General features: G+C 43.3%; 3 protein-coding genes across 4 annotated transcripts in view; 2 read left to right on the top strand and 1 right to left on the bottom strand.

Moving 5' to 3' along the window:
• The first annotated feature begins 437 nt into the window (after positions 1-437).
• On the top strand, positions 438-4,445 carry c8g (complement component 8, gamma polypeptide). 2 transcript variants are annotated; one of them, XM_037455627.2, is made up of 7 exons: positions 438-793; positions 1,511-1,650; positions 2,117-2,184; positions 2,274-2,381; positions 2,509-2,613; positions 2,818-2,853; positions 3,285-4,445. In XM_037455627.2, the coding sequence occupies exons 1-7, from the start codon at positions 617-619 to the stop codon at positions 3,302-3,304; spliced, it is 654 nt and encodes a 217-aa protein (XP_037311524.1). In that variant the 5' UTR covers positions 438-616; the 3' UTR covers positions 3,305-4,445. The 2 variants fall into 2 exon arrangements, with proteins under 2 accessions (XP_037311524.1, XP_037311523.1); XM_037455626.2 differs by having other exon boundaries at positions 442-793; positions 2,114-2,184.
• A 154-nt stretch (positions 4,446-4,599) lies between these two features.
• On the top strand, positions 4,600-6,018 carry LOC119198444 (lipocalin-like). Its single transcript, XM_037455629.2, has 6 exons — positions 4,600-4,733; positions 4,939-5,075; positions 5,164-5,243; positions 5,330-5,443; positions 5,528-5,629; positions 5,715-6,018. Exons 1-6 carry the CDS (start codon positions 4,638-4,640, stop codon positions 5,738-5,740), a joined length of 555 nt encoding a protein of 184 aa, XP_037311526.1. The 5' UTR covers positions 4,600-4,637; the 3' UTR covers positions 5,741-6,018.
• A 1,329-nt stretch (positions 6,019-7,347) lies between these two features.
• cntnap2a (contactin associated protein 2a) overlaps positions 7,348-17,625 on the bottom strand; it is a 159,200-nt gene continuing 148,922 nt past the window's right edge. Inside the window, exons 25-27 of the mRNA XM_037456600.2 lie at positions 11,341-11,625; positions 10,016-10,087; positions 7,348-9,808 (exon numbers count right to left, since the gene is read on the bottom strand). Coding sequence (XP_037312497.1) covers positions 9,609-9,808; positions 10,016-10,087; positions 11,341-11,625 — 557 coding nt within the window. The 3' untranslated portion in view covers positions 7,348-9,608. The remainder of the gene's footprint in view (positions 9,809-10,015; positions 10,088-11,340; positions 11,626-17,625) is intronic.

Consider the following 17,625-nt stretch of genomic DNA (forward strand, 5'->3'; position numbering starts at 1 on the left):
AAGAGTCAAAACATGCAAGTCTGTCAGCTCGGGCAAAGAGTCCTATAACACACACCCACGTCTCTGTGAACCACAAAATGAAGGGTGAAGGAGAGTCTCGGTTTTTACGCCACGTTCCCCATATCTAAAATATGTCAAAATACTCTGGGCTTGAATTAATAAAACATCTTTGTTCAAAGAGATTGCGAAACCCAATAATGACATTGGTACTTTGTGTGATTTTCAGTTTACATTCACAGATTACGTTATTATGTGTATAAAGAATCATGTATTCTTGGATCGAAACTTGATAGTCAGTCTAAGAATATATTAAACCGTAGAGTTTTTAAGGTCTGTATGTAATAAGAATTTTAATGAACTCACTGCAACTGCCTCATCTCTGCCAGTAAAAGTTAATATTTGCCTAAACAGACCATCCTCTCTTTCACATTGTTTGTCCCCCACTTTCTGTCTGTTTATGCACTTCGTCTGTCTTTGTTAGTTTGAGGTTGAGTTAAACAGATTAGGAATAGTTGACTGTGGACAGAGTAATAGTAGAAAATAGGAAACCGGGAGAAGAAGTTCTAGTACGGGACCCTGAGAAAGGAGAGGAGTGATTGTTAGTGTGAGTGCTCGGATGGCTGGAGTCTGGCGTTGTGTGTTGCTGGTGGTGGTGTTTATGTGTGTGTGGGGTTCCACCGAAGCTGTGGGGGGGGCTAAGAGCCGGCCGCGACCCCAAAGACGACCTCCTAAGAAGCCGAAGGTTGACCCTATCGAGTTGACCCCACCTGCACAGAACATAGACATACAACAGGTAAAAAACTGGAGGAGCGGTTAGTAAATATACATTCATTCATTGTGTGTATTATTTATTTCTTTGTGCATTGAGTGCCCTTTTCATCATTGGTGTGTCTTAATTCAAGCTACGGAACCAGATAGGTGGAGAATCTAGATTGCGCTTGAAAAACAGCGACCATTTATATGTTTATTAATGACAAGGCTGAAAAAAGACTCTAGAAAACGCTGCTCTGAAAGAATGTCTTTTTTTTTTGAGAGAGCAGCCGCAGCCTGATAGAAGAACTGTTTACAGTGTGACCTTTGCACACTAGCACTTTTATCACCATGTCGCAATAACACATACCCCAAGATTTTCACCAAGTTATCAGTGCAGAGTTTACCTAACAGAATGTCAAATTAAAAACTATTATTACTGTGAGGAAAACATACGATAAGTGAGCTTTGGCGCCTGTATCTCTCCAGAGAGATGAACCATGTGACTCTGTTTGTTGATGGATTAGTGTGTCACACTTGTGTAACTGTGTCAATATGGTGGTTTATTTGGTTTTGAGTGACAAAACAAGAGATAATCAAACAGGATATTTGAGGTAGATGTCTTCATTGGTAGAGAAATTTGTTGTCAACTATAATATTCTATTCCAGTGTATTGGTTTAGGTTTGCAGGATGCCGAACCGTTGGTGTAATTGCTTTTGCTTTGGTCTCTGTTCCGATCCTGCTGGCGCGTTGGTGCAGATGACAGGAAAATGGTACCTGCTGAACACCGCCTCCAAATGCACCTACCTGATGAATCATGGAACCAGGGTGGAGCCCACCGTCGTGATGCTCACGCATTCCCCCGACCGAACGCTGTCTGTGAGCACCAAAACACGACAGTAAGCACCAGCATCTACTGCTCACTTCAGTACCTTGGGTGATCAACAGGGGGGAGAAACGTACCACAAATGTCTCTACTCTCTCCATTCCAAGTCTCAACCACATGTGTTAAATTAGATTTGTGTATCCTCAAAAGAAAAAAAAAAGGAAGGAGGCAGAACAGTAAAATCCATCGGCTTTCCCGCATCATCTGGAGAACTTCTGGGTCACCCTGACATGACATTTGCAGAAAGACAGAATGTACCACATTCTCTGAAGGGGTCTTGTTTTTGTAGCTATCTTCATGGCCCACGTACAAGAAATGTATTTTGTACTTTTCCTTTTTCTCTTGCGACATTCTAGATGCCTGAGAAATGTGTTTAGGTTCTGATGTTTCGAAGGTTTTAGACGTTGTTGTGAACCATAATGCCTGTTTCTTCTTCCTTTTAATCAAATATCTCACCTCATCTGTTCTGTCCCCAGTAGTAACCAGTGTTGGGAGATATTACAGGTCTACTATGAAACACCGACCCCAGGAAAGCTAAAACTTAAAGGTCAGCGCCTCCCCATTTAACCCTTATTGATAAATTGTAGAAGGAGCAGCATCCATTTGGCAAACAATGCTCTCTGACTTTCCCACTAGGAGCTCGTGCTGAGCTAGACACTGACATCGCCGTCGTGGAGACGGACTACAACTCATACGCGATCTTGTACTACCAGAAACGGGACCAGATCACAATGAAGCTCTATGGTGGGTTCTTTCGTTTTCCGGATCTAAAAGCCTGGTGCAAGTCGTGGTGATATTCTACTCCCGATTTGAACGGCAGTGTGTGTTTAAAGATGTGTCTGTGATGTCATGATGTCTGTTTTGTATGCAGGCCGGTCTGTAGACAATCTGTCCGAGCCTATGCTGGCTAAGTTTGAGCAACTTGCTGAAAAACAGGGTTTGGGCCTGGCATACCTCTTCCCCTTCCCCACCTATAGTAAGTCTGTGTCCAGCTGAACAATCAAATGAAGTGGACTATTCACAAATGCGATATTAAATGTAAGCTGGGATAAAATGCCAGAAAAGATTCTATGAAGAGATACCATTAAATAAATGACTAACATAAAGTATTATGATGCAGTAACACACCTGACTACTCAGCTGCCTTTCAACAGATCTGTGTAATTGTTTTTTTTCCAAGGTCACTGTGGTGATGTGGACAAGGACCATGTGATCAGTAAGTTTAAGCTGTAATTAACTAATAGATATAATCCTTTTATATAATGAAAGGCCTTTTCAATTTCAATGTTAGACATGTTTTTTTGTAAACTGTTGGAAGTATCAACTGATTTCCAGTTATTAACTGTCAATGTAGCTCTCAGGCTTAATGTATAGTATATGGGCTGTTTCCACAAGTCATTGTACACGGCCATGCTGCACAGTGCTCCAGACTTATTACATGTTTGCATCATTTCACCGCCACATCTGCTCTTCTGCTGAATCACAAAACATGCATTCTCCTGCTCAGTTTCTTTGAAATACGTATGGCAGGTTCTGCAATTATGTTCATAGTAGCGCTTAGTTCAGTTTCTTAAACTCTGTAAACAACCTGATTAAAACAGCTGAGCAGCTATTATGTCATTTAACCTGTCACTCTTTGTTATGTAGACTGTGTCCCCACATGCTGAGGAGCCAGAGCTGTCCAACAGAAAGATCCAGTCCTGCAGTGCTCCAAAGTTCACATGCAAGATGAGGATCCTATCATTTAAAAATGTGAACGTCAACTAAAAAAAAAGGAAACTGCAGCACATATTGAAACTAAGAAGGTTACCAGCTGCAGCTGAATTAAAAAAAAGTATCATTTTCGTTCGTCAAATGTTCTCAGTTTAAAGCAAAGTGAAACACAATGAGGCGTATCTGATCTACGCCAGCAGCCGTTCTCATGGGAGACCTCCCCTCTTTTTCTGTAGAGGTTTTATTTTACTATGTGGGCCTGTGTATATTGGGAGTGGAGGGGGGATGGTTAATGCAGCCCAGATGTGGAGCCCAAAAGGGGTTGAGAGAGTTTGGTTATAAAACAAGGTTACCAAATGGGCTCCCGTGTGTTACATATCCAGCTGATTGCATGTCTGTGCTTGTCTTGTTGCTCAAAAAGTGAGGTCTGATCAATACATTTTTTACGCATGAAGAATTCAAATAAAGCAAGCAAGTTGTATCTAAAAAAATGTATACTGATCAAATGTCACAGCGATGTGATCGAGGGGGAAGGACTCATCACTTAAAGCTGGGGTTTATGCAACATTTCATGTTGATTTACGCACTCTGATGTTACAAAACTTAAAACCTTTTCCGAAACATTCACAATGAACTCCAAAGAACAATCACACCACTATAAGTAACAGAGCTTTGTATATTAAATGTTTAAGATATTTCCACTTTGAATTACCTTGAATCGCTGCCTTAATGCAGCTGTAGAGGGAATTCAATGCAATTCAATGGAAACAGATGCATTCAATTAAAATCAGATTGTTATATCTTGGAATTTCAAATTTGCATCTCAATGTAAGTTAAGTTTATTGCTCACAAAGGTCACGTGAGCCCTCTTTAAAGGACGATGATGTTTAGCTCCTTTGTAATGTCTTATTCTGTACGTGGTGTTTTGGCCGAGACCAAGCGGTTGTTTTTTAATAAAGGCATGCCGAGCATTTGTGATGGAGGAGGGAGAAAGGGGGAGGCGTTAAAAGAGCCGTATTATTTACCCACTCTCCCCTTTTCTCCCCCTCTCACCTCCCCCCTCCTCCACCCACGCATGCCGGTTGTGTAACGGCAGCCGTGTTTTGCATGCCTGTGTTGTTGCAATCCAAAATCCAGCCGTAGGACGGGGGAGGAGACAGAAGGAGGAGGAGGGGATGGGGAGCACGGACCCTGAGCATAAAAGGAGCCTCCTCTTCACCCTTGCTCCTCACCTCTCGCTGACACTTCCCTCACCGCTGCAGAAGCTCAGAACGCAAAGAAGAAGCCATGAGGACCACGCTGCTGAGGATGCTGGGCGCCCTGGTGTGTGTGATGGGGGCCTGCGCCCAAGTCTCGCCTGTGGAAGACTTTGACCTGGACAAGGTAGGGAAGGGGCACAATTATTACTACTTCAGGATTATTGCAAATTAACCGTAAATACCTGCAACATTCACTGGGGGAACAAAGTGAGGATCGGGGTGTGAGGCTCTGTGATTATTTAATGAGTTTCCTGGAATCCCTTAATGGAGCAGGACATGGAACAGAGGTGCTGTGTTATACCTCTCCCCGTCTATCTTTTTCATTTCAGATGGCAGGCAAGTGGTATATTGTTGGCTTTGCCACTAACGCCCAGTGGTTCGTGAACCACAAGGCCGAGATGAAGATGGGCACCGCCATGGTGGTGCCAACCGCAGGGGGCGTGGACCTCACCTATGCCACCCTGAAGTGAGTGCTTGTACAACCGTAACCATTTGAAATCAACTGTCGAAGACACAACTAAATTTAAACGCACCTCTCCCCTCCCCGGATTCAGAGCCGACGGTACCTGCTGGAGAATGACTCACCTCACAAACAAAACCGAGACCCCCGGACGCTTCACCTTCCACAGCCAGAGTGAGTGGAGCGCACGCCATCAAACACCAGACACACAAACAGGAAGCATTCGGCCGAAATGACCGCTCTGTTGTTCCTTTCATCAGTTTGGAGCAACGACAATGACATGCGCGTTGTCGACGTGGTGTACGACGACTACGCTCTGGTGCACACCATCAAGACCAAAGGAGAAGCGGTCGAGGTCCTCAACCAGCTTTACAGTGAGTATGGACCAGTCACACCTTGCAGCAGTGGGGTATCAAGGAATTGGTTGAGGTATAAAACAGCTCTTTGTGTGTTTGAAGGTCGCACTCCTCAGGTCAGTGACGTCCTGCAGCAGAAGTTTACCCAGCTGTCCCTGGACCATGGCATCCTCCCAGACAACATCGCCTTCTTGCCTCTGATTGGTGTGTGACTAACGCACGCAACTTGAAAGATACTTTCTGCATAAGTGCTGTTTCTAAGAAAAACTCCTCATACGTGTTGTTACAGGTGAGTGTGCCGAGCCGGAGGCCTGAGGAGCGCCCTGCTACGCCCACCCTTCATCGCTTGCTGGAAGCTTTCTTATCAGAGGAAACATTTTGCATCATCTCAAAGCTTCACTGGGGACGGTGAAACATCAGCATTCCACATAATACCAAAGACTAATTCTGATCATAGCTCAGGCTTCGCTTCTTCACACTTGCCTTAACTGTGCCATCAGAGTGGCACCAAAGAGAGCCACTAGCAAATCAAACGTTTTGTACTGTTTTTTTTGATCATATGGATTCAAAACCAATAAAAAACATTGAATCAATGCAGATTCTTTTTTTTATGGCGGAATTATGTGTGCTTATATTGTCAAAAACAATGAATCAATTTAAATGACATTAAAGTACACGCCGTGAAATAATTAGAGGGGTAGTTCCAATCACTCTCATATGGGTTTGCAAAATACAAATGGGAATTTGGTCCAAAAGTGTCTTGTTTCAACGATTGATGGACTGAATCTAATTATTCATGATGCAGCCATACAATGTTTTTCACAGAAAGTCTTCATACACTACGTGCCAAAGACAACACGTGTGTTTAACAAAAAGTGAGGTTATTCCTCTCAGTCCACAGTGTCATTGTTCTCCCACTGACACAGGAGCACCTGAATCATGCCCCAAACACCCGACTCGGTTGGGGGTGATCAAGTTGCATTGTGGGTAATTTCGCGTGGTGAGTTTGCATAAGGATTGCAACGCTATGGGCAGCAGATGAAGAACTGGATTTTGTCTCCTTGTAGATATGCTTCCTGCTCCATTCACAGATTGTTTTAGTCCAATTTGAATGACTGACAATGTCTAAGGAGATGAATTAGAACATTGAACATTAAAGCAGAGCCTTCAGGGGAACGTATTCACATGCTGACTTTCTGCTCAGTTCCTCATTGGACATTTAAATGCTTTCATGAAGCGTCATTTTTCTTTAATAATATTTGTATTTATTGAGACTAATTCCATGGTTGCCTATTTAACATCCAATTATTCTTATTTTATAGATTAACAGTGTTTCCTCTGTATTCTCTAATCTCATAAATTGGTTCCTGCTGATTTGGTTGTGATCTGCTTCTTACAAGGATAAGTTAAGTGTTGCCTTTCACTGAATACTGTTCTTCTTAAATCTGAGAGCTGAAAGACGCTGCATCATCTGACCACCAGGAAGCAGACTCTGATCGGTCTGATGTCCCAGCATGGGACACACAGATCAAGGGTGGACAATTTAAACCGTTTCATTAGGGAATCATTAGATACTGTGTTTAGTTGTGATTGATTCCGTCTGACTCAGCGTCGTTCCACCCTGGTTTATTATTGTCCTGCCGTTCCTGCTTTATGCGTAATCTAAATACACATCCCTTGACTTTTGCAAAATGCAAAACTATATATGATACATTTCCATATTTACAATTCAAATGTTTGTATTGCTGGGATTTATAAAGCCTTTAAAGTGAATTATTTATTTAATCCGTATCTTTATATTTCATGGCATTTTGTGGAAGTGAAGACATGTCACCAGAGGAATGTCAGAATGAATGGTGCAATGTACGCTTCATACTACTGTTTAGAGATATCCATATGACAACATGAATGCGACGCATAGAAAAAGATCAAACACTCTTTAATAACGAACTCAATAGAACTGAAAGCAAAACATATGGTGTATGTCTGTCGGAGATGAAAATCCATTATCAACGTTCTGTTCAAACCACATATCAAGGGTGTGTTTGTGTGTGCTTATGTATAGTCTGAGAAATATAATAATGACAAAAAAAGAGGAAGTAACAGTACAGCCTTCACAGACACGTGTGGAGGGAGAAAGCCTTTGAGGCCGCGCTAGAAGGCAGGCTGAGGTCACCAGGCTGAGTTCAACCAGGCTGAGGTCACCAGGCTGAGTTCAACCAGGCTGAGGTCACCAGGCTGAGTTCAACCAGGCTGAGGTCACCAGGCTGAGGTCACCAGGCTGAGTTCAACCAGGCGTCCTCACGTCTCTGATAAAGTGAATTACCATTTGAACTCAACCGCGAGGCGACGATGACGGGCGAAATCCTTCACGTGATGCGTAGTCATGGCAGCAATATCAACTAACTGACGTGGAGGAAGAAAATTCATGACAAAATAACAAAGTTGACGGCTGGTTTCAACGGTAACACATTGTTCAGTATATGCTATGGTGAGGTAACCACACACAACAGTGACAGGGACAGGAACAACATGGCTAAAAGTATACAATGTACATCTTGATGTTCGGACAACAGTGGCACTCATTTCGATGCTGACAAAGCAGCCGCCTCCTCATTGTGAACTCGTTGCTCTTGTGATGGAACAAACAACCTCGACTCATGCTCGATCATGTTCGCGTGTGTATGTGCGTCACGCAGAGGTTGTGTGTACTTCTTGTGTGTTCTCCTATACAATGTATCTTCTCCTGCTGCATAGGAACCCACACAGTCGTGCTTCAAAGCGCTTTGAGAGAAATCAGATGGGAGTATTCTGAATTGTAACTCGAGCTTTGATCGAGCACCGCTACCATCAGGATACATAAAGAGACCCAAAGTCTTGGATTAATGAGAAAGTTATTCAAGTAAATTCAAGGTGCAATGGTTCAACACCTCGAAGGCACAATGGATTAAAAAGCCAATTCTCAATTTCATCAAATATTACATTTGAACATTCTTTTTAATTTGTGCTGCTTTCGAGCAAGTCCAGTGCCTCAGTAGAGCTCATAAAGTGTCAGGCATGTTCTTTGATGTCATCCATGTGACTGTCCTAATTGTTTTATTTGGCACCCCTTATTTCCAATACACCAAGTTCTATTCATTGGACCAACGCATACATACACACACACACACACAGATGCATGAACACACTGCAAACATACATCAGTCGAATGTGAACCAATTATTTCATCATTTAATCATAAGACTCAAGTGTTTTGGCAAAGAACAAACGGACCTGCTGAAGAAGTCGGATTGAGGAAAGGATCGCGTTTGACCCGTTCAAAATGAGAAGAAAGCCGGCGTGCTGAGCTAAACCAAGCGTGAAGTGTTATGATGCCACCATGCTCTAAGAAAAAAACAACTTCTCTGCTCTTCCTCGGAAAGGAATGTCCCGTACAATCGAATGTCATAAGATTTAAACGTAAAACTCTATAGTTAAATCATATATAATATAATGGACGGACATATGATTTCATTGTAATATAGATCTGACAATTCTCATCTGTAATTATGTAATGGACTCTGAATAAATCTTTTAAGGAAAAGAAAAACACAAAATATTATATTTACACAGTGAGTTTTGGCATCTATATTCAACTTTGTTACCACAATATAAGTGGCATGTTATCTGACGGATATGAGCGTGACAGACTGATGCAACCACGGCCTGATAAGCAACGAAAAATTAGGGTTTGGCATTTTGATTTGATCATTTTTGATATAAGATTTTTGTTAAAAAATAAAATCAAAATGAAACAGAGATTGGAAATAAATCTGTGCTATCACACAACCCAGTAAGTATAATTATTTGTCATAAACAGTATTTAAAGGACTCCTGAAAACTCCCAAGCACAATACAAAGAAGGACAAGCCGGTTAGTATTTACAGGTCGAGTCTCTCGGAGCTGTCCCCCTTCTCTTTCTAATACTCTGAATATATAAAAAAACAAAACAAATAAACTAAATATATTTCTGTCACGTCTTTCTGTCACAGCCACGCCCTCTCCGGGGGATTATTGTCCCACTGAATTCCCTCTCCTCCATCGTTGCCGTGATTGGTCGTTTCCTTCGACCCCCCCCCCTCCCTCCGCGGCACCGGCTGTTCCCGACAAACCACTTTCCCCCTCAAGGTCCCGCCGGCGGCCGTTAGATGAACCACTCCTTCTTCGACTCGTCGATGGTTTCCGGGTTGTCGGTGCCGATGATGGCCGTGTCCGCCGACTCGGCGGCCTGCTCCCTGCCGCCCTTGGCCTCGTTGGTGTGGTAGGTGCCTTTGTGACGGAACATGTAGCGGATCAGGAACACCAGGGTGCACAGGATGGTGAAGATCACCACGGCGATGATCCCTGCAGGGCACACAGACACCGCTTCAATTTTCAACCATCGCCACTAAACTGGGCTTCGACCAACTGGACCATTTGGAGCAGAGCAGGAAACAATTAGTTGATTCAATAAAGAAAGTATTCGCCGAAACACGTTTATTTTTGAGTTTCTAGATGACAAAAAACAACAAAGGCGCTTAAATGCAAATCTAAAAAAAAAGACTTCCTTACCACCAATGATGGCCGAGTCTCTGTTGACCCCATCAGGAATCACTCTCTCCTCATTGAAGGGGAACTCCGCATCTGAGAAGAAGGTCCAATTCAAACCGTGCATTCATACACAGAGAGAGACTGAGAGAATAATATGATTTAATTTATTCCTGCAACATAACTAACTTGAATAAAGCCTCAGTAATCCAATTTGTGAGCATGAAAATACAAAATATAATAATAACAGATGGTGGAAGTGTATCAGGTGTATTTCCCTGACCTTGAAGTAGCATATTCAAGGTCAGGGAAATACCAACACGTCATGCTCGCAGCAAATTCAAAAATAAAATCATCACTTGTAATTCAATCATGCTCATAACTATAAGAAAATAATATTATTGTCTGAATTATTTCATGTATTTTATTACAGATCCATGACAGAGAAGGGTTAATAAAAGTTGACGGTTTTGCCTTTCTGCTGGAATTCTCTGTGAGCAACAATTATCAAATTGCTATCATTCTCCCTGAATGGATGGCAGCGCAGTCAAACTGAGCGGAGGAGGACGTGGATGGTGGGCATTATGCATGAACACGTGTGAAAGCATGGATAGAGCTGAAGACATAAATAATCAACCTGCATGTACACTCACACCAACGGCTTCACCCTGCAATGAGCTGTCAGCTATTTCTGCTGCAGACTGCATGCTTCTCCAGGGAAGCAAAGCACATGAGTAAGATGGAGAAGAGGAGGCCGAGTTGATACAAAATTGGTGAAAACGACAAGAGGAGGAGAGCAACAGCGCTCATTATAGTCTCTCAGCTGCTGGGATGTATTTGGTGATAATGTCAAAAATTGTTTCTGAAACGATCACGAGCAACCAATGATATAAAAAGGGAAAATGGAAGGGAGGAAAATGCGATCTGAGAAAAATATGAGGAGACGGAATGTGATCATGACGCATTGCGGGAGGTCTGGATTAATAATGGATTATAACTATCAATAGCAATTGTAAAGAAAAACAAACAGCAATGGTTTCTGTGTAAGGATGACGGAGAGCTGACTGCGTCCGGATCCATAGATTAGATCGATCTCAGATACCTTAACGTTCCCAAAGGCACATTTGGATACGGCTGCGTCCAGATAATTGACCCCCTGTAATACTAAACACTGGAATGGAAGGCAAACTTGTGTTGAACTCTGTCTGTGCGTGTGTCTGTGTGTGTGTGTGTGTGTGTGTGTGTGTGTGTGCATACATGTCCAAGCTGTCTGTTAATGTGGGAGGTTATTGCTCAATTCTGAATGGCCTGGACAGCGCCAGCTGATGGGGTTTCGGTGCAAACCTCACCTGTGTTGTCCAGATGCCAGGGGTCCGTGGCAGCAGACATCGGTGGGATGGTGAGGGGGGACGACCCGCAGTTGGACTCCACCAGTTTGCCCTGGTAGGACACCGGCGAGGCGGCAGCAGGCGGCCTGTCCGGCTGGCCGGCTGGCGTTGCGGCCTGGGTCCGCGCGGCACTTCTCAGCGCAGTCTTGAGGGGGGCGACGCCGTTGAACTGAACCCGCGAAAGACACCCGATGAAGCCTGGAGTGTTGTAACGCTCAATGAGGACAGGGTCTACGTGTCCCGTTTCTGTACAGAGACACAGACACAAAGTGTGTTGAGAACAACCAAAACAGATCATTTACATAAATAGCAGATTATGAGAGAAGGTGGGCAGAGCTTTATAACTTTTCAGCACACAAAAAAAACTAAAACTAAACTAAAACTCTGGTAGACACAGAATAGTACACAACGGATTGTAATCTACAGGCGAAGAGTAGCATTCTTGTATTCTCAGGATGTGTTTGGTAGCAAAGGATATGGACTTAAATGCGTCTGAAGCAGACGGCATCAATCCCAGTTTCAGTCTCCATGGCACACGGAGAGGAAAGCAAGATTAGCCTTCAAAAATGTAATTTCTTACAAAGTACTTGTTCTTGTTTTCAAGACACATTCATTTTATATGTGAATAAATGAATCGACCTGTGCACTGCTTCATCCACGTTCAATCTGTGGGCTGTTTGTAGGTTAAATAGGTCGCATATTCCCCAAACACTGACCATTGTTAGTTCTCAGAGCGGATTTGGTCGGCGGGGCACTCATTAAGATCATTTAAGTGATAAAACTCCCCTGAGCGTCATCACTGCTTGTGTAATGCAGGCTCAAATGAACGGTGACATCAATCATTAAAAAACCCTTCTGATATCATATCATTGACACTAAATAATATCATTGCTGCTCACACAAACAGCGCACTCAAACACACGCATGTAACTGCAGAAAAGATAAGAGAGAGGAGAAGCAGCAGGGAACCAAACAGCATTAAAAAGACTTAGACGAAAACAAACAGACTTCCAGCACTGGACTGGACTGATTTCAACTGTCTTCAACACTTTTCACAGAGCTGCAACATCTGGTATTGCTCCACGTAAACCCTGGCCGTGTGTGCACGTGAACATTCACGACTGCTCTGCTGCTGCACCACTGAACCACACCCAGTGTTTGCACAATCCTGCAGCAAGATACGAACATGGGACTAATAAGAGTCCAGGGGCCTGTTTCAATAAGGAGGTTCAACCAACTCTGAGTTAAAACTTGAACTCTGAGTTGACTTACCCTGAGATGGGAAACTCTGAGTTTTCGGTTACAGAACAGCTGAAATGAGTTAGTTCAATCAACTCTGAGTTGACCTACTCTGAGTTAAGCGCGTGCACCACAACTATAAAAAGCCATTATCAATGGAGCGCAGATATTACGAGTCACCATGGCAACAGCGCCAGACAAAAAGAGGTCTTCATATTTTTCACCAGCAGAACTGGATGTGCTTATGCAAGCATATGGAGAGTACGAACATATATTTTAAAAAAAAGCAACACGGCTGCAGCGGCGAAGGACAGAGAGTTAGCTTGGGAGAAAATAGCTGCTCGAGTCAATGCGTAAGTTTACATTTGAATTACTGTTATACAGTGTTGTGTGTAATTAATTTCTATGTAATCTAAAAACTGTAATTTAATTCCGTAATTTAAAGTAAAATCTGATGTAATTGCATTAAATGCTGCATAAACTATAAAGCAATTCTGTATAAAACAATAGTGGATTTAACATCAAATTTTAAAAGATATATTTTTTCAAGAATAATTCATGCAATTGTATAATGTTTATTTGAAAGCATTAAAAGTGCAGTTTCTTGTCTCTCCTTGTATTGTTCAAGTGGTTGAAGTTGATATGGGATTTAGAAAGTAATTAGTAATAAGTAGACCAATACTTTCTAGAGATAGTCATTATTACATTAATCTAATTACACTGTTGAAGAAGCCAGTTGTAGTTAGTAATATAAGTGACTTGCCCAACTGTTATAATATCAGAAGTGAAACTGGAAGAAGAGTGTGTTATTCAACCTAATTTTAATTTTCATGTAGGTGCAATCTTGCACATTATTACTGTGGATGGACCTCCTGTTGACATAGTCCGCTTCATTTTCGGAAGGTGCAATGATGGGAATATGTGTGCCATCAATGCATCCAACCACATTCGGAAATCCTAAAAGGAATTCTATTATTAGTTTACTTCCAGGGGTCGCAGCAATATGCTCTTAACTGAACGTCATTTATCAGGTTAGCCTCATTTAAACCGATTTATACATCACTGACCTGCAATCCTGTGAAACTCCTCTTTGATGGCTTTCACGGGTTTGTGCCCAGGAAACAGCACAAAAATTTGGAGAAAGCGCTTAAGAGCGAGGCACACTTTCCATACAACTCTGCAAACAGTAGCCTTACTGATATGTTCTGCATCCCCAATGTTATACAGAAAACTACCATTTGCAAAGAAACGTAATGCAACGCAAAGCATCTGCTCGGATGTTAGAGCACGGCCGCGATGGCTGATGTTTCTGATGTAAGGATGGATGAGATTATGGATGTATCTTAATGACTGTAAAGAAAAACGGTACCGCTCAAATAAAAATGAATATGGATATGACAAAAAATCCACTCTGGGTCTCAAAATCCTCTCCCGACGTAAATGCAACTCCCTACGGATTAATGCAGCCTCTTCATCCACAGGATCGTCCATAAAAGGACATGCCATTTCATTCACTTGATTTGATGCGCTCTGCGTGACTGAAATGTGCGCAATGAATGAATACCGAAAGAATGAATGAGGTGATTAAATACCACTTCCTCTTTAAAAAAGGGGAGGAGACGAAATAAACTCTGGGTTTCCCGAAGAAAACCTGCTCCCGACCAGGTTAGGTTCACAGAGTAAGTTGCCATGGTAACTGACTCTGAGTATAAGTTACCTCTCTTTCTGAAACAGGCTTGACTTACTCTGCTTTCTCAGGCTTAACATACCTCCCATTCTGAAACAGAAAACTCAGAGTTTCCCTCATTTCAGGGTTAACATACTCAGAGTTTTCACTTAACCTCCTTTCTGAAACAGGCCCCTGCTGTGTGTGTGTGTGTGTGTGTGTGTGTGTGTTTATTTACTGAATTGTGTCATGTCAGTTGATTGGGATTCTGGGTATCTGGATGCGGCTGGTAATGTAATTTTCTCTCTTTATTCTATTCTGATGGGTCTAATAAAAGTGTGTGTGTGTGTGTTTGCATGTGCTATACACTATTGATTGTGCTGCCCGGAATAGAGTCTCCTACGGATTCGTCATGTGATCAGAACTCCTTCCGTCCCTCGCCTTGTGCCTTTGATACACACATACTGCTAGCATGTGAAGCGTGCTCTGACCCTGCTTAGCACATACAGAGACAAACGCATCCACTATCAATCGCTTCACACCTTGAGAGGGGTGTGGGTGGTGTGTACTGTGTGTACATTGTGTGTGAATTTGCATGGATATGCGTCGGGGTGTGGGGAATAGGTGGAGAGACACCATAGTGAAATAAGTGCCTTTCAGAGTACTGGTATGAATATATGAATATGGCTACGAGTCCTCTCCCCCCCCCGGTATGCCTGAGCATGTGTTGATCACTGCGCAGGCCTGCGTGTGAATACTAATGGGCTCTCTGTTGGGAGCTGCTTAGCAAACAATGCCAAAAACCCTGCCCCGGTTTCAGGTTCTTTGTGGCCAGCGATATCACCAGCAGTTGTTCTTCAGAAAGCAGCATGTCTACATTTTAAATAACACAATGTTGCCCATGAACACCACACATTTAACAATGAACTGCATCCAATCCTTCTGGTACTAATGGATGAATTACATTTCCATTAACACTGTGGAGTTGTGTTTTAGTTCAGGGGTAGGTTTACATCTAAAAACATATTATGAGGATCATCTAAAGCAAGTCCACACTGAAGCAAGTACTCAAACTCCCACATCCACCGCAAAACCGCCACACCCACCCTGACTCCGTCACAACACCAGCAAGGTCAGCGCGTTGATCGGAGAAATGCAGCCTCACTAGGCTGGCCAGTGACATCGCATGAATAATTCAAAAGCTGAGGCAGCAAATAAAGCCGTGACCACAGGACTGTATGAGGACGACATGAGGATGCAGGATGCGAGACCTGCAGAACTAGCAGAGAGGGAGGGGGGTGGCAGCAAGAAAAGGCAGCCACCCCCCTCCGGCAGAGAGGGGAAAGGTGGGAGCCATGGGTGGAGGCGGAGAAGGGGAAAAGGCTGGGGTGTGTGTGTGTGTGAGTGTGTGAAAAGAATAGAGTGGGAAAGAAATGGGGTGACAAGCTGGGGGCGCTCAAAAGGAGGGGCAGGGTAGAGGAGATCAAACCCAGTTGCCATGGCTACAAATGGAAGCTGATGTAGAGGGGAGAGACCAAAAAAGAAGGTGGGTGGGATTAATGAAAGCAAGATGCATTTGAGACATATCAAAGGAATATTAATGGGTATCCACCCACCACACCCTTTCTAAAGCCAAATATATTATATGTAAAAATGCACGTATGCGTTCACACACACATGAACACAGTCGTATATGAGAGGGTGAGAGGGTGAGCATGACAGAAATATTTAAAAAGAAGTCTTTCACACTTACAAAAAACGTTGACTACAACTTTTCTTTTACCTCTATAAACTAAGAGCATTAAGAGGACATGACACGAACTGCAGTGAACACACACACGTATGACAGCAGGTGGGGTGTGTGGGGGAGGGAGGAATCCAGGAGGTGGAGGTGCAGAGGAGGATGAGGTACAATGTGTGGAAAACACACCTGGGGTTGCAACGCCCTTCTGAACACACACACACACACACACATGGAAACACACAGGTGTATTCAGCAGGGCCTCCTGTAGCTTCCTCCTCCACCAGGATGTCAGCAGGCACAGACGGCACGCCAAGAAACACAGACACAGCAGAGACGCAGCAACAAACAGAGGCCAAACAATGATCATCCTGTTGAACCAGGACGTTCACACCAATACTTCAGAAGAGCATCACACATTTGCCACAATGCCAATCTTTAGGCGAATCCTGTTACGGGTTAAATTGAATACACCTTCAGAGGAACAGAAACGATGACTTACCTACAGCGCGGCACACTCATGCATAATGCAAGCACCCACACAGAGGAAGATACACAGGTACAAACGCACACAGATGCATTCAACTATAATTACCGATCTGGAGTTTGCGTCAGTGTCTGTGCTCAGTGTGTGAGACAAAACCAGCGCCCTCTTCTTCCCCAATGTGCTATGTGGATGTCTTGTAACGGTACCACATTGCGCTCTCTCTCTCTCTCTCTCTCTCTCTCTCTCTCGCACGCTCACTGCAGTGCGGTCCCACCCCCACTTCGTTCACAGCAGCTGGAGAAAACCCGGATCCCGGAGCCTCTCCGCCATGGATCAGGACTCCCCCGTGTTAAGTACAACTGGTGGCGGTTCGACCAGGGATGACGACGTCATGCTATGCTACCAGACACACCCACTCTGGCACGGAGCAGTGACCGTGCACAGGTACGTCTACGCTGAGGGTTAAAGAGATTATACAGCCGCGAGATGGGTGGGAGAGAGAAGCGCTCTGTGGCATCAGACTTCATCTAACAAAAGGCTTCATCGGGGCTTTAATCAGGTCTGGTGGCTCTGCCCAAAGGTCACAACACGGAACAGGTTGCTGCCTGGATGGGAGGAAACTTGATCATGGGAAGCTTTGTCACCCATTCAGCAGTGCGTAAAGTACATTTGATTGGTACTTGATAACAAACAAAAGAAGCCCCCCAACCCATCAACAGCCCAATGAAATGATTTAACGCTGATGTTTCAATCAAATGCCCTCATCAACGTGTAAAGTGGTGTCTGAAGGTCTGTGGTTTCTAAAACCAATTAGGTTAAATGTGTGCTGACCTGACACTTCCTGTATTGTATTTCAAACATGGTTTTGTTCATGAAGTCTCTGTATGAAGTTCTCAGTGTATATATATGAATGTGTTTATAAAGCCTTCATTCATCATATATAAGTATATAAACAATATTCAATCTATACATTAAAAAATCCTATTGGTTTACAAATAAGTCAGATCTATATAAAGACTCCACACACACAGACACACATGTATGATTGAAGCAAAAGAAAAGGCCCAGAAAAAGCACATGAAAGCACAGGAAACCTTTGATAAAAGTTCTAAA

The sequence above is a fragment of the Pungitius pungitius genome, chromosome 19 (assembly GCF_949316345.1).
Source record: "Pungitius pungitius chromosome 19, fPunPun2.1, whole genome shotgun sequence".
Taxonomy (NCBI): domain Eukaryota; kingdom Metazoa; phylum Chordata; class Actinopteri; order Perciformes; family Gasterosteidae; genus Pungitius; species Pungitius pungitius.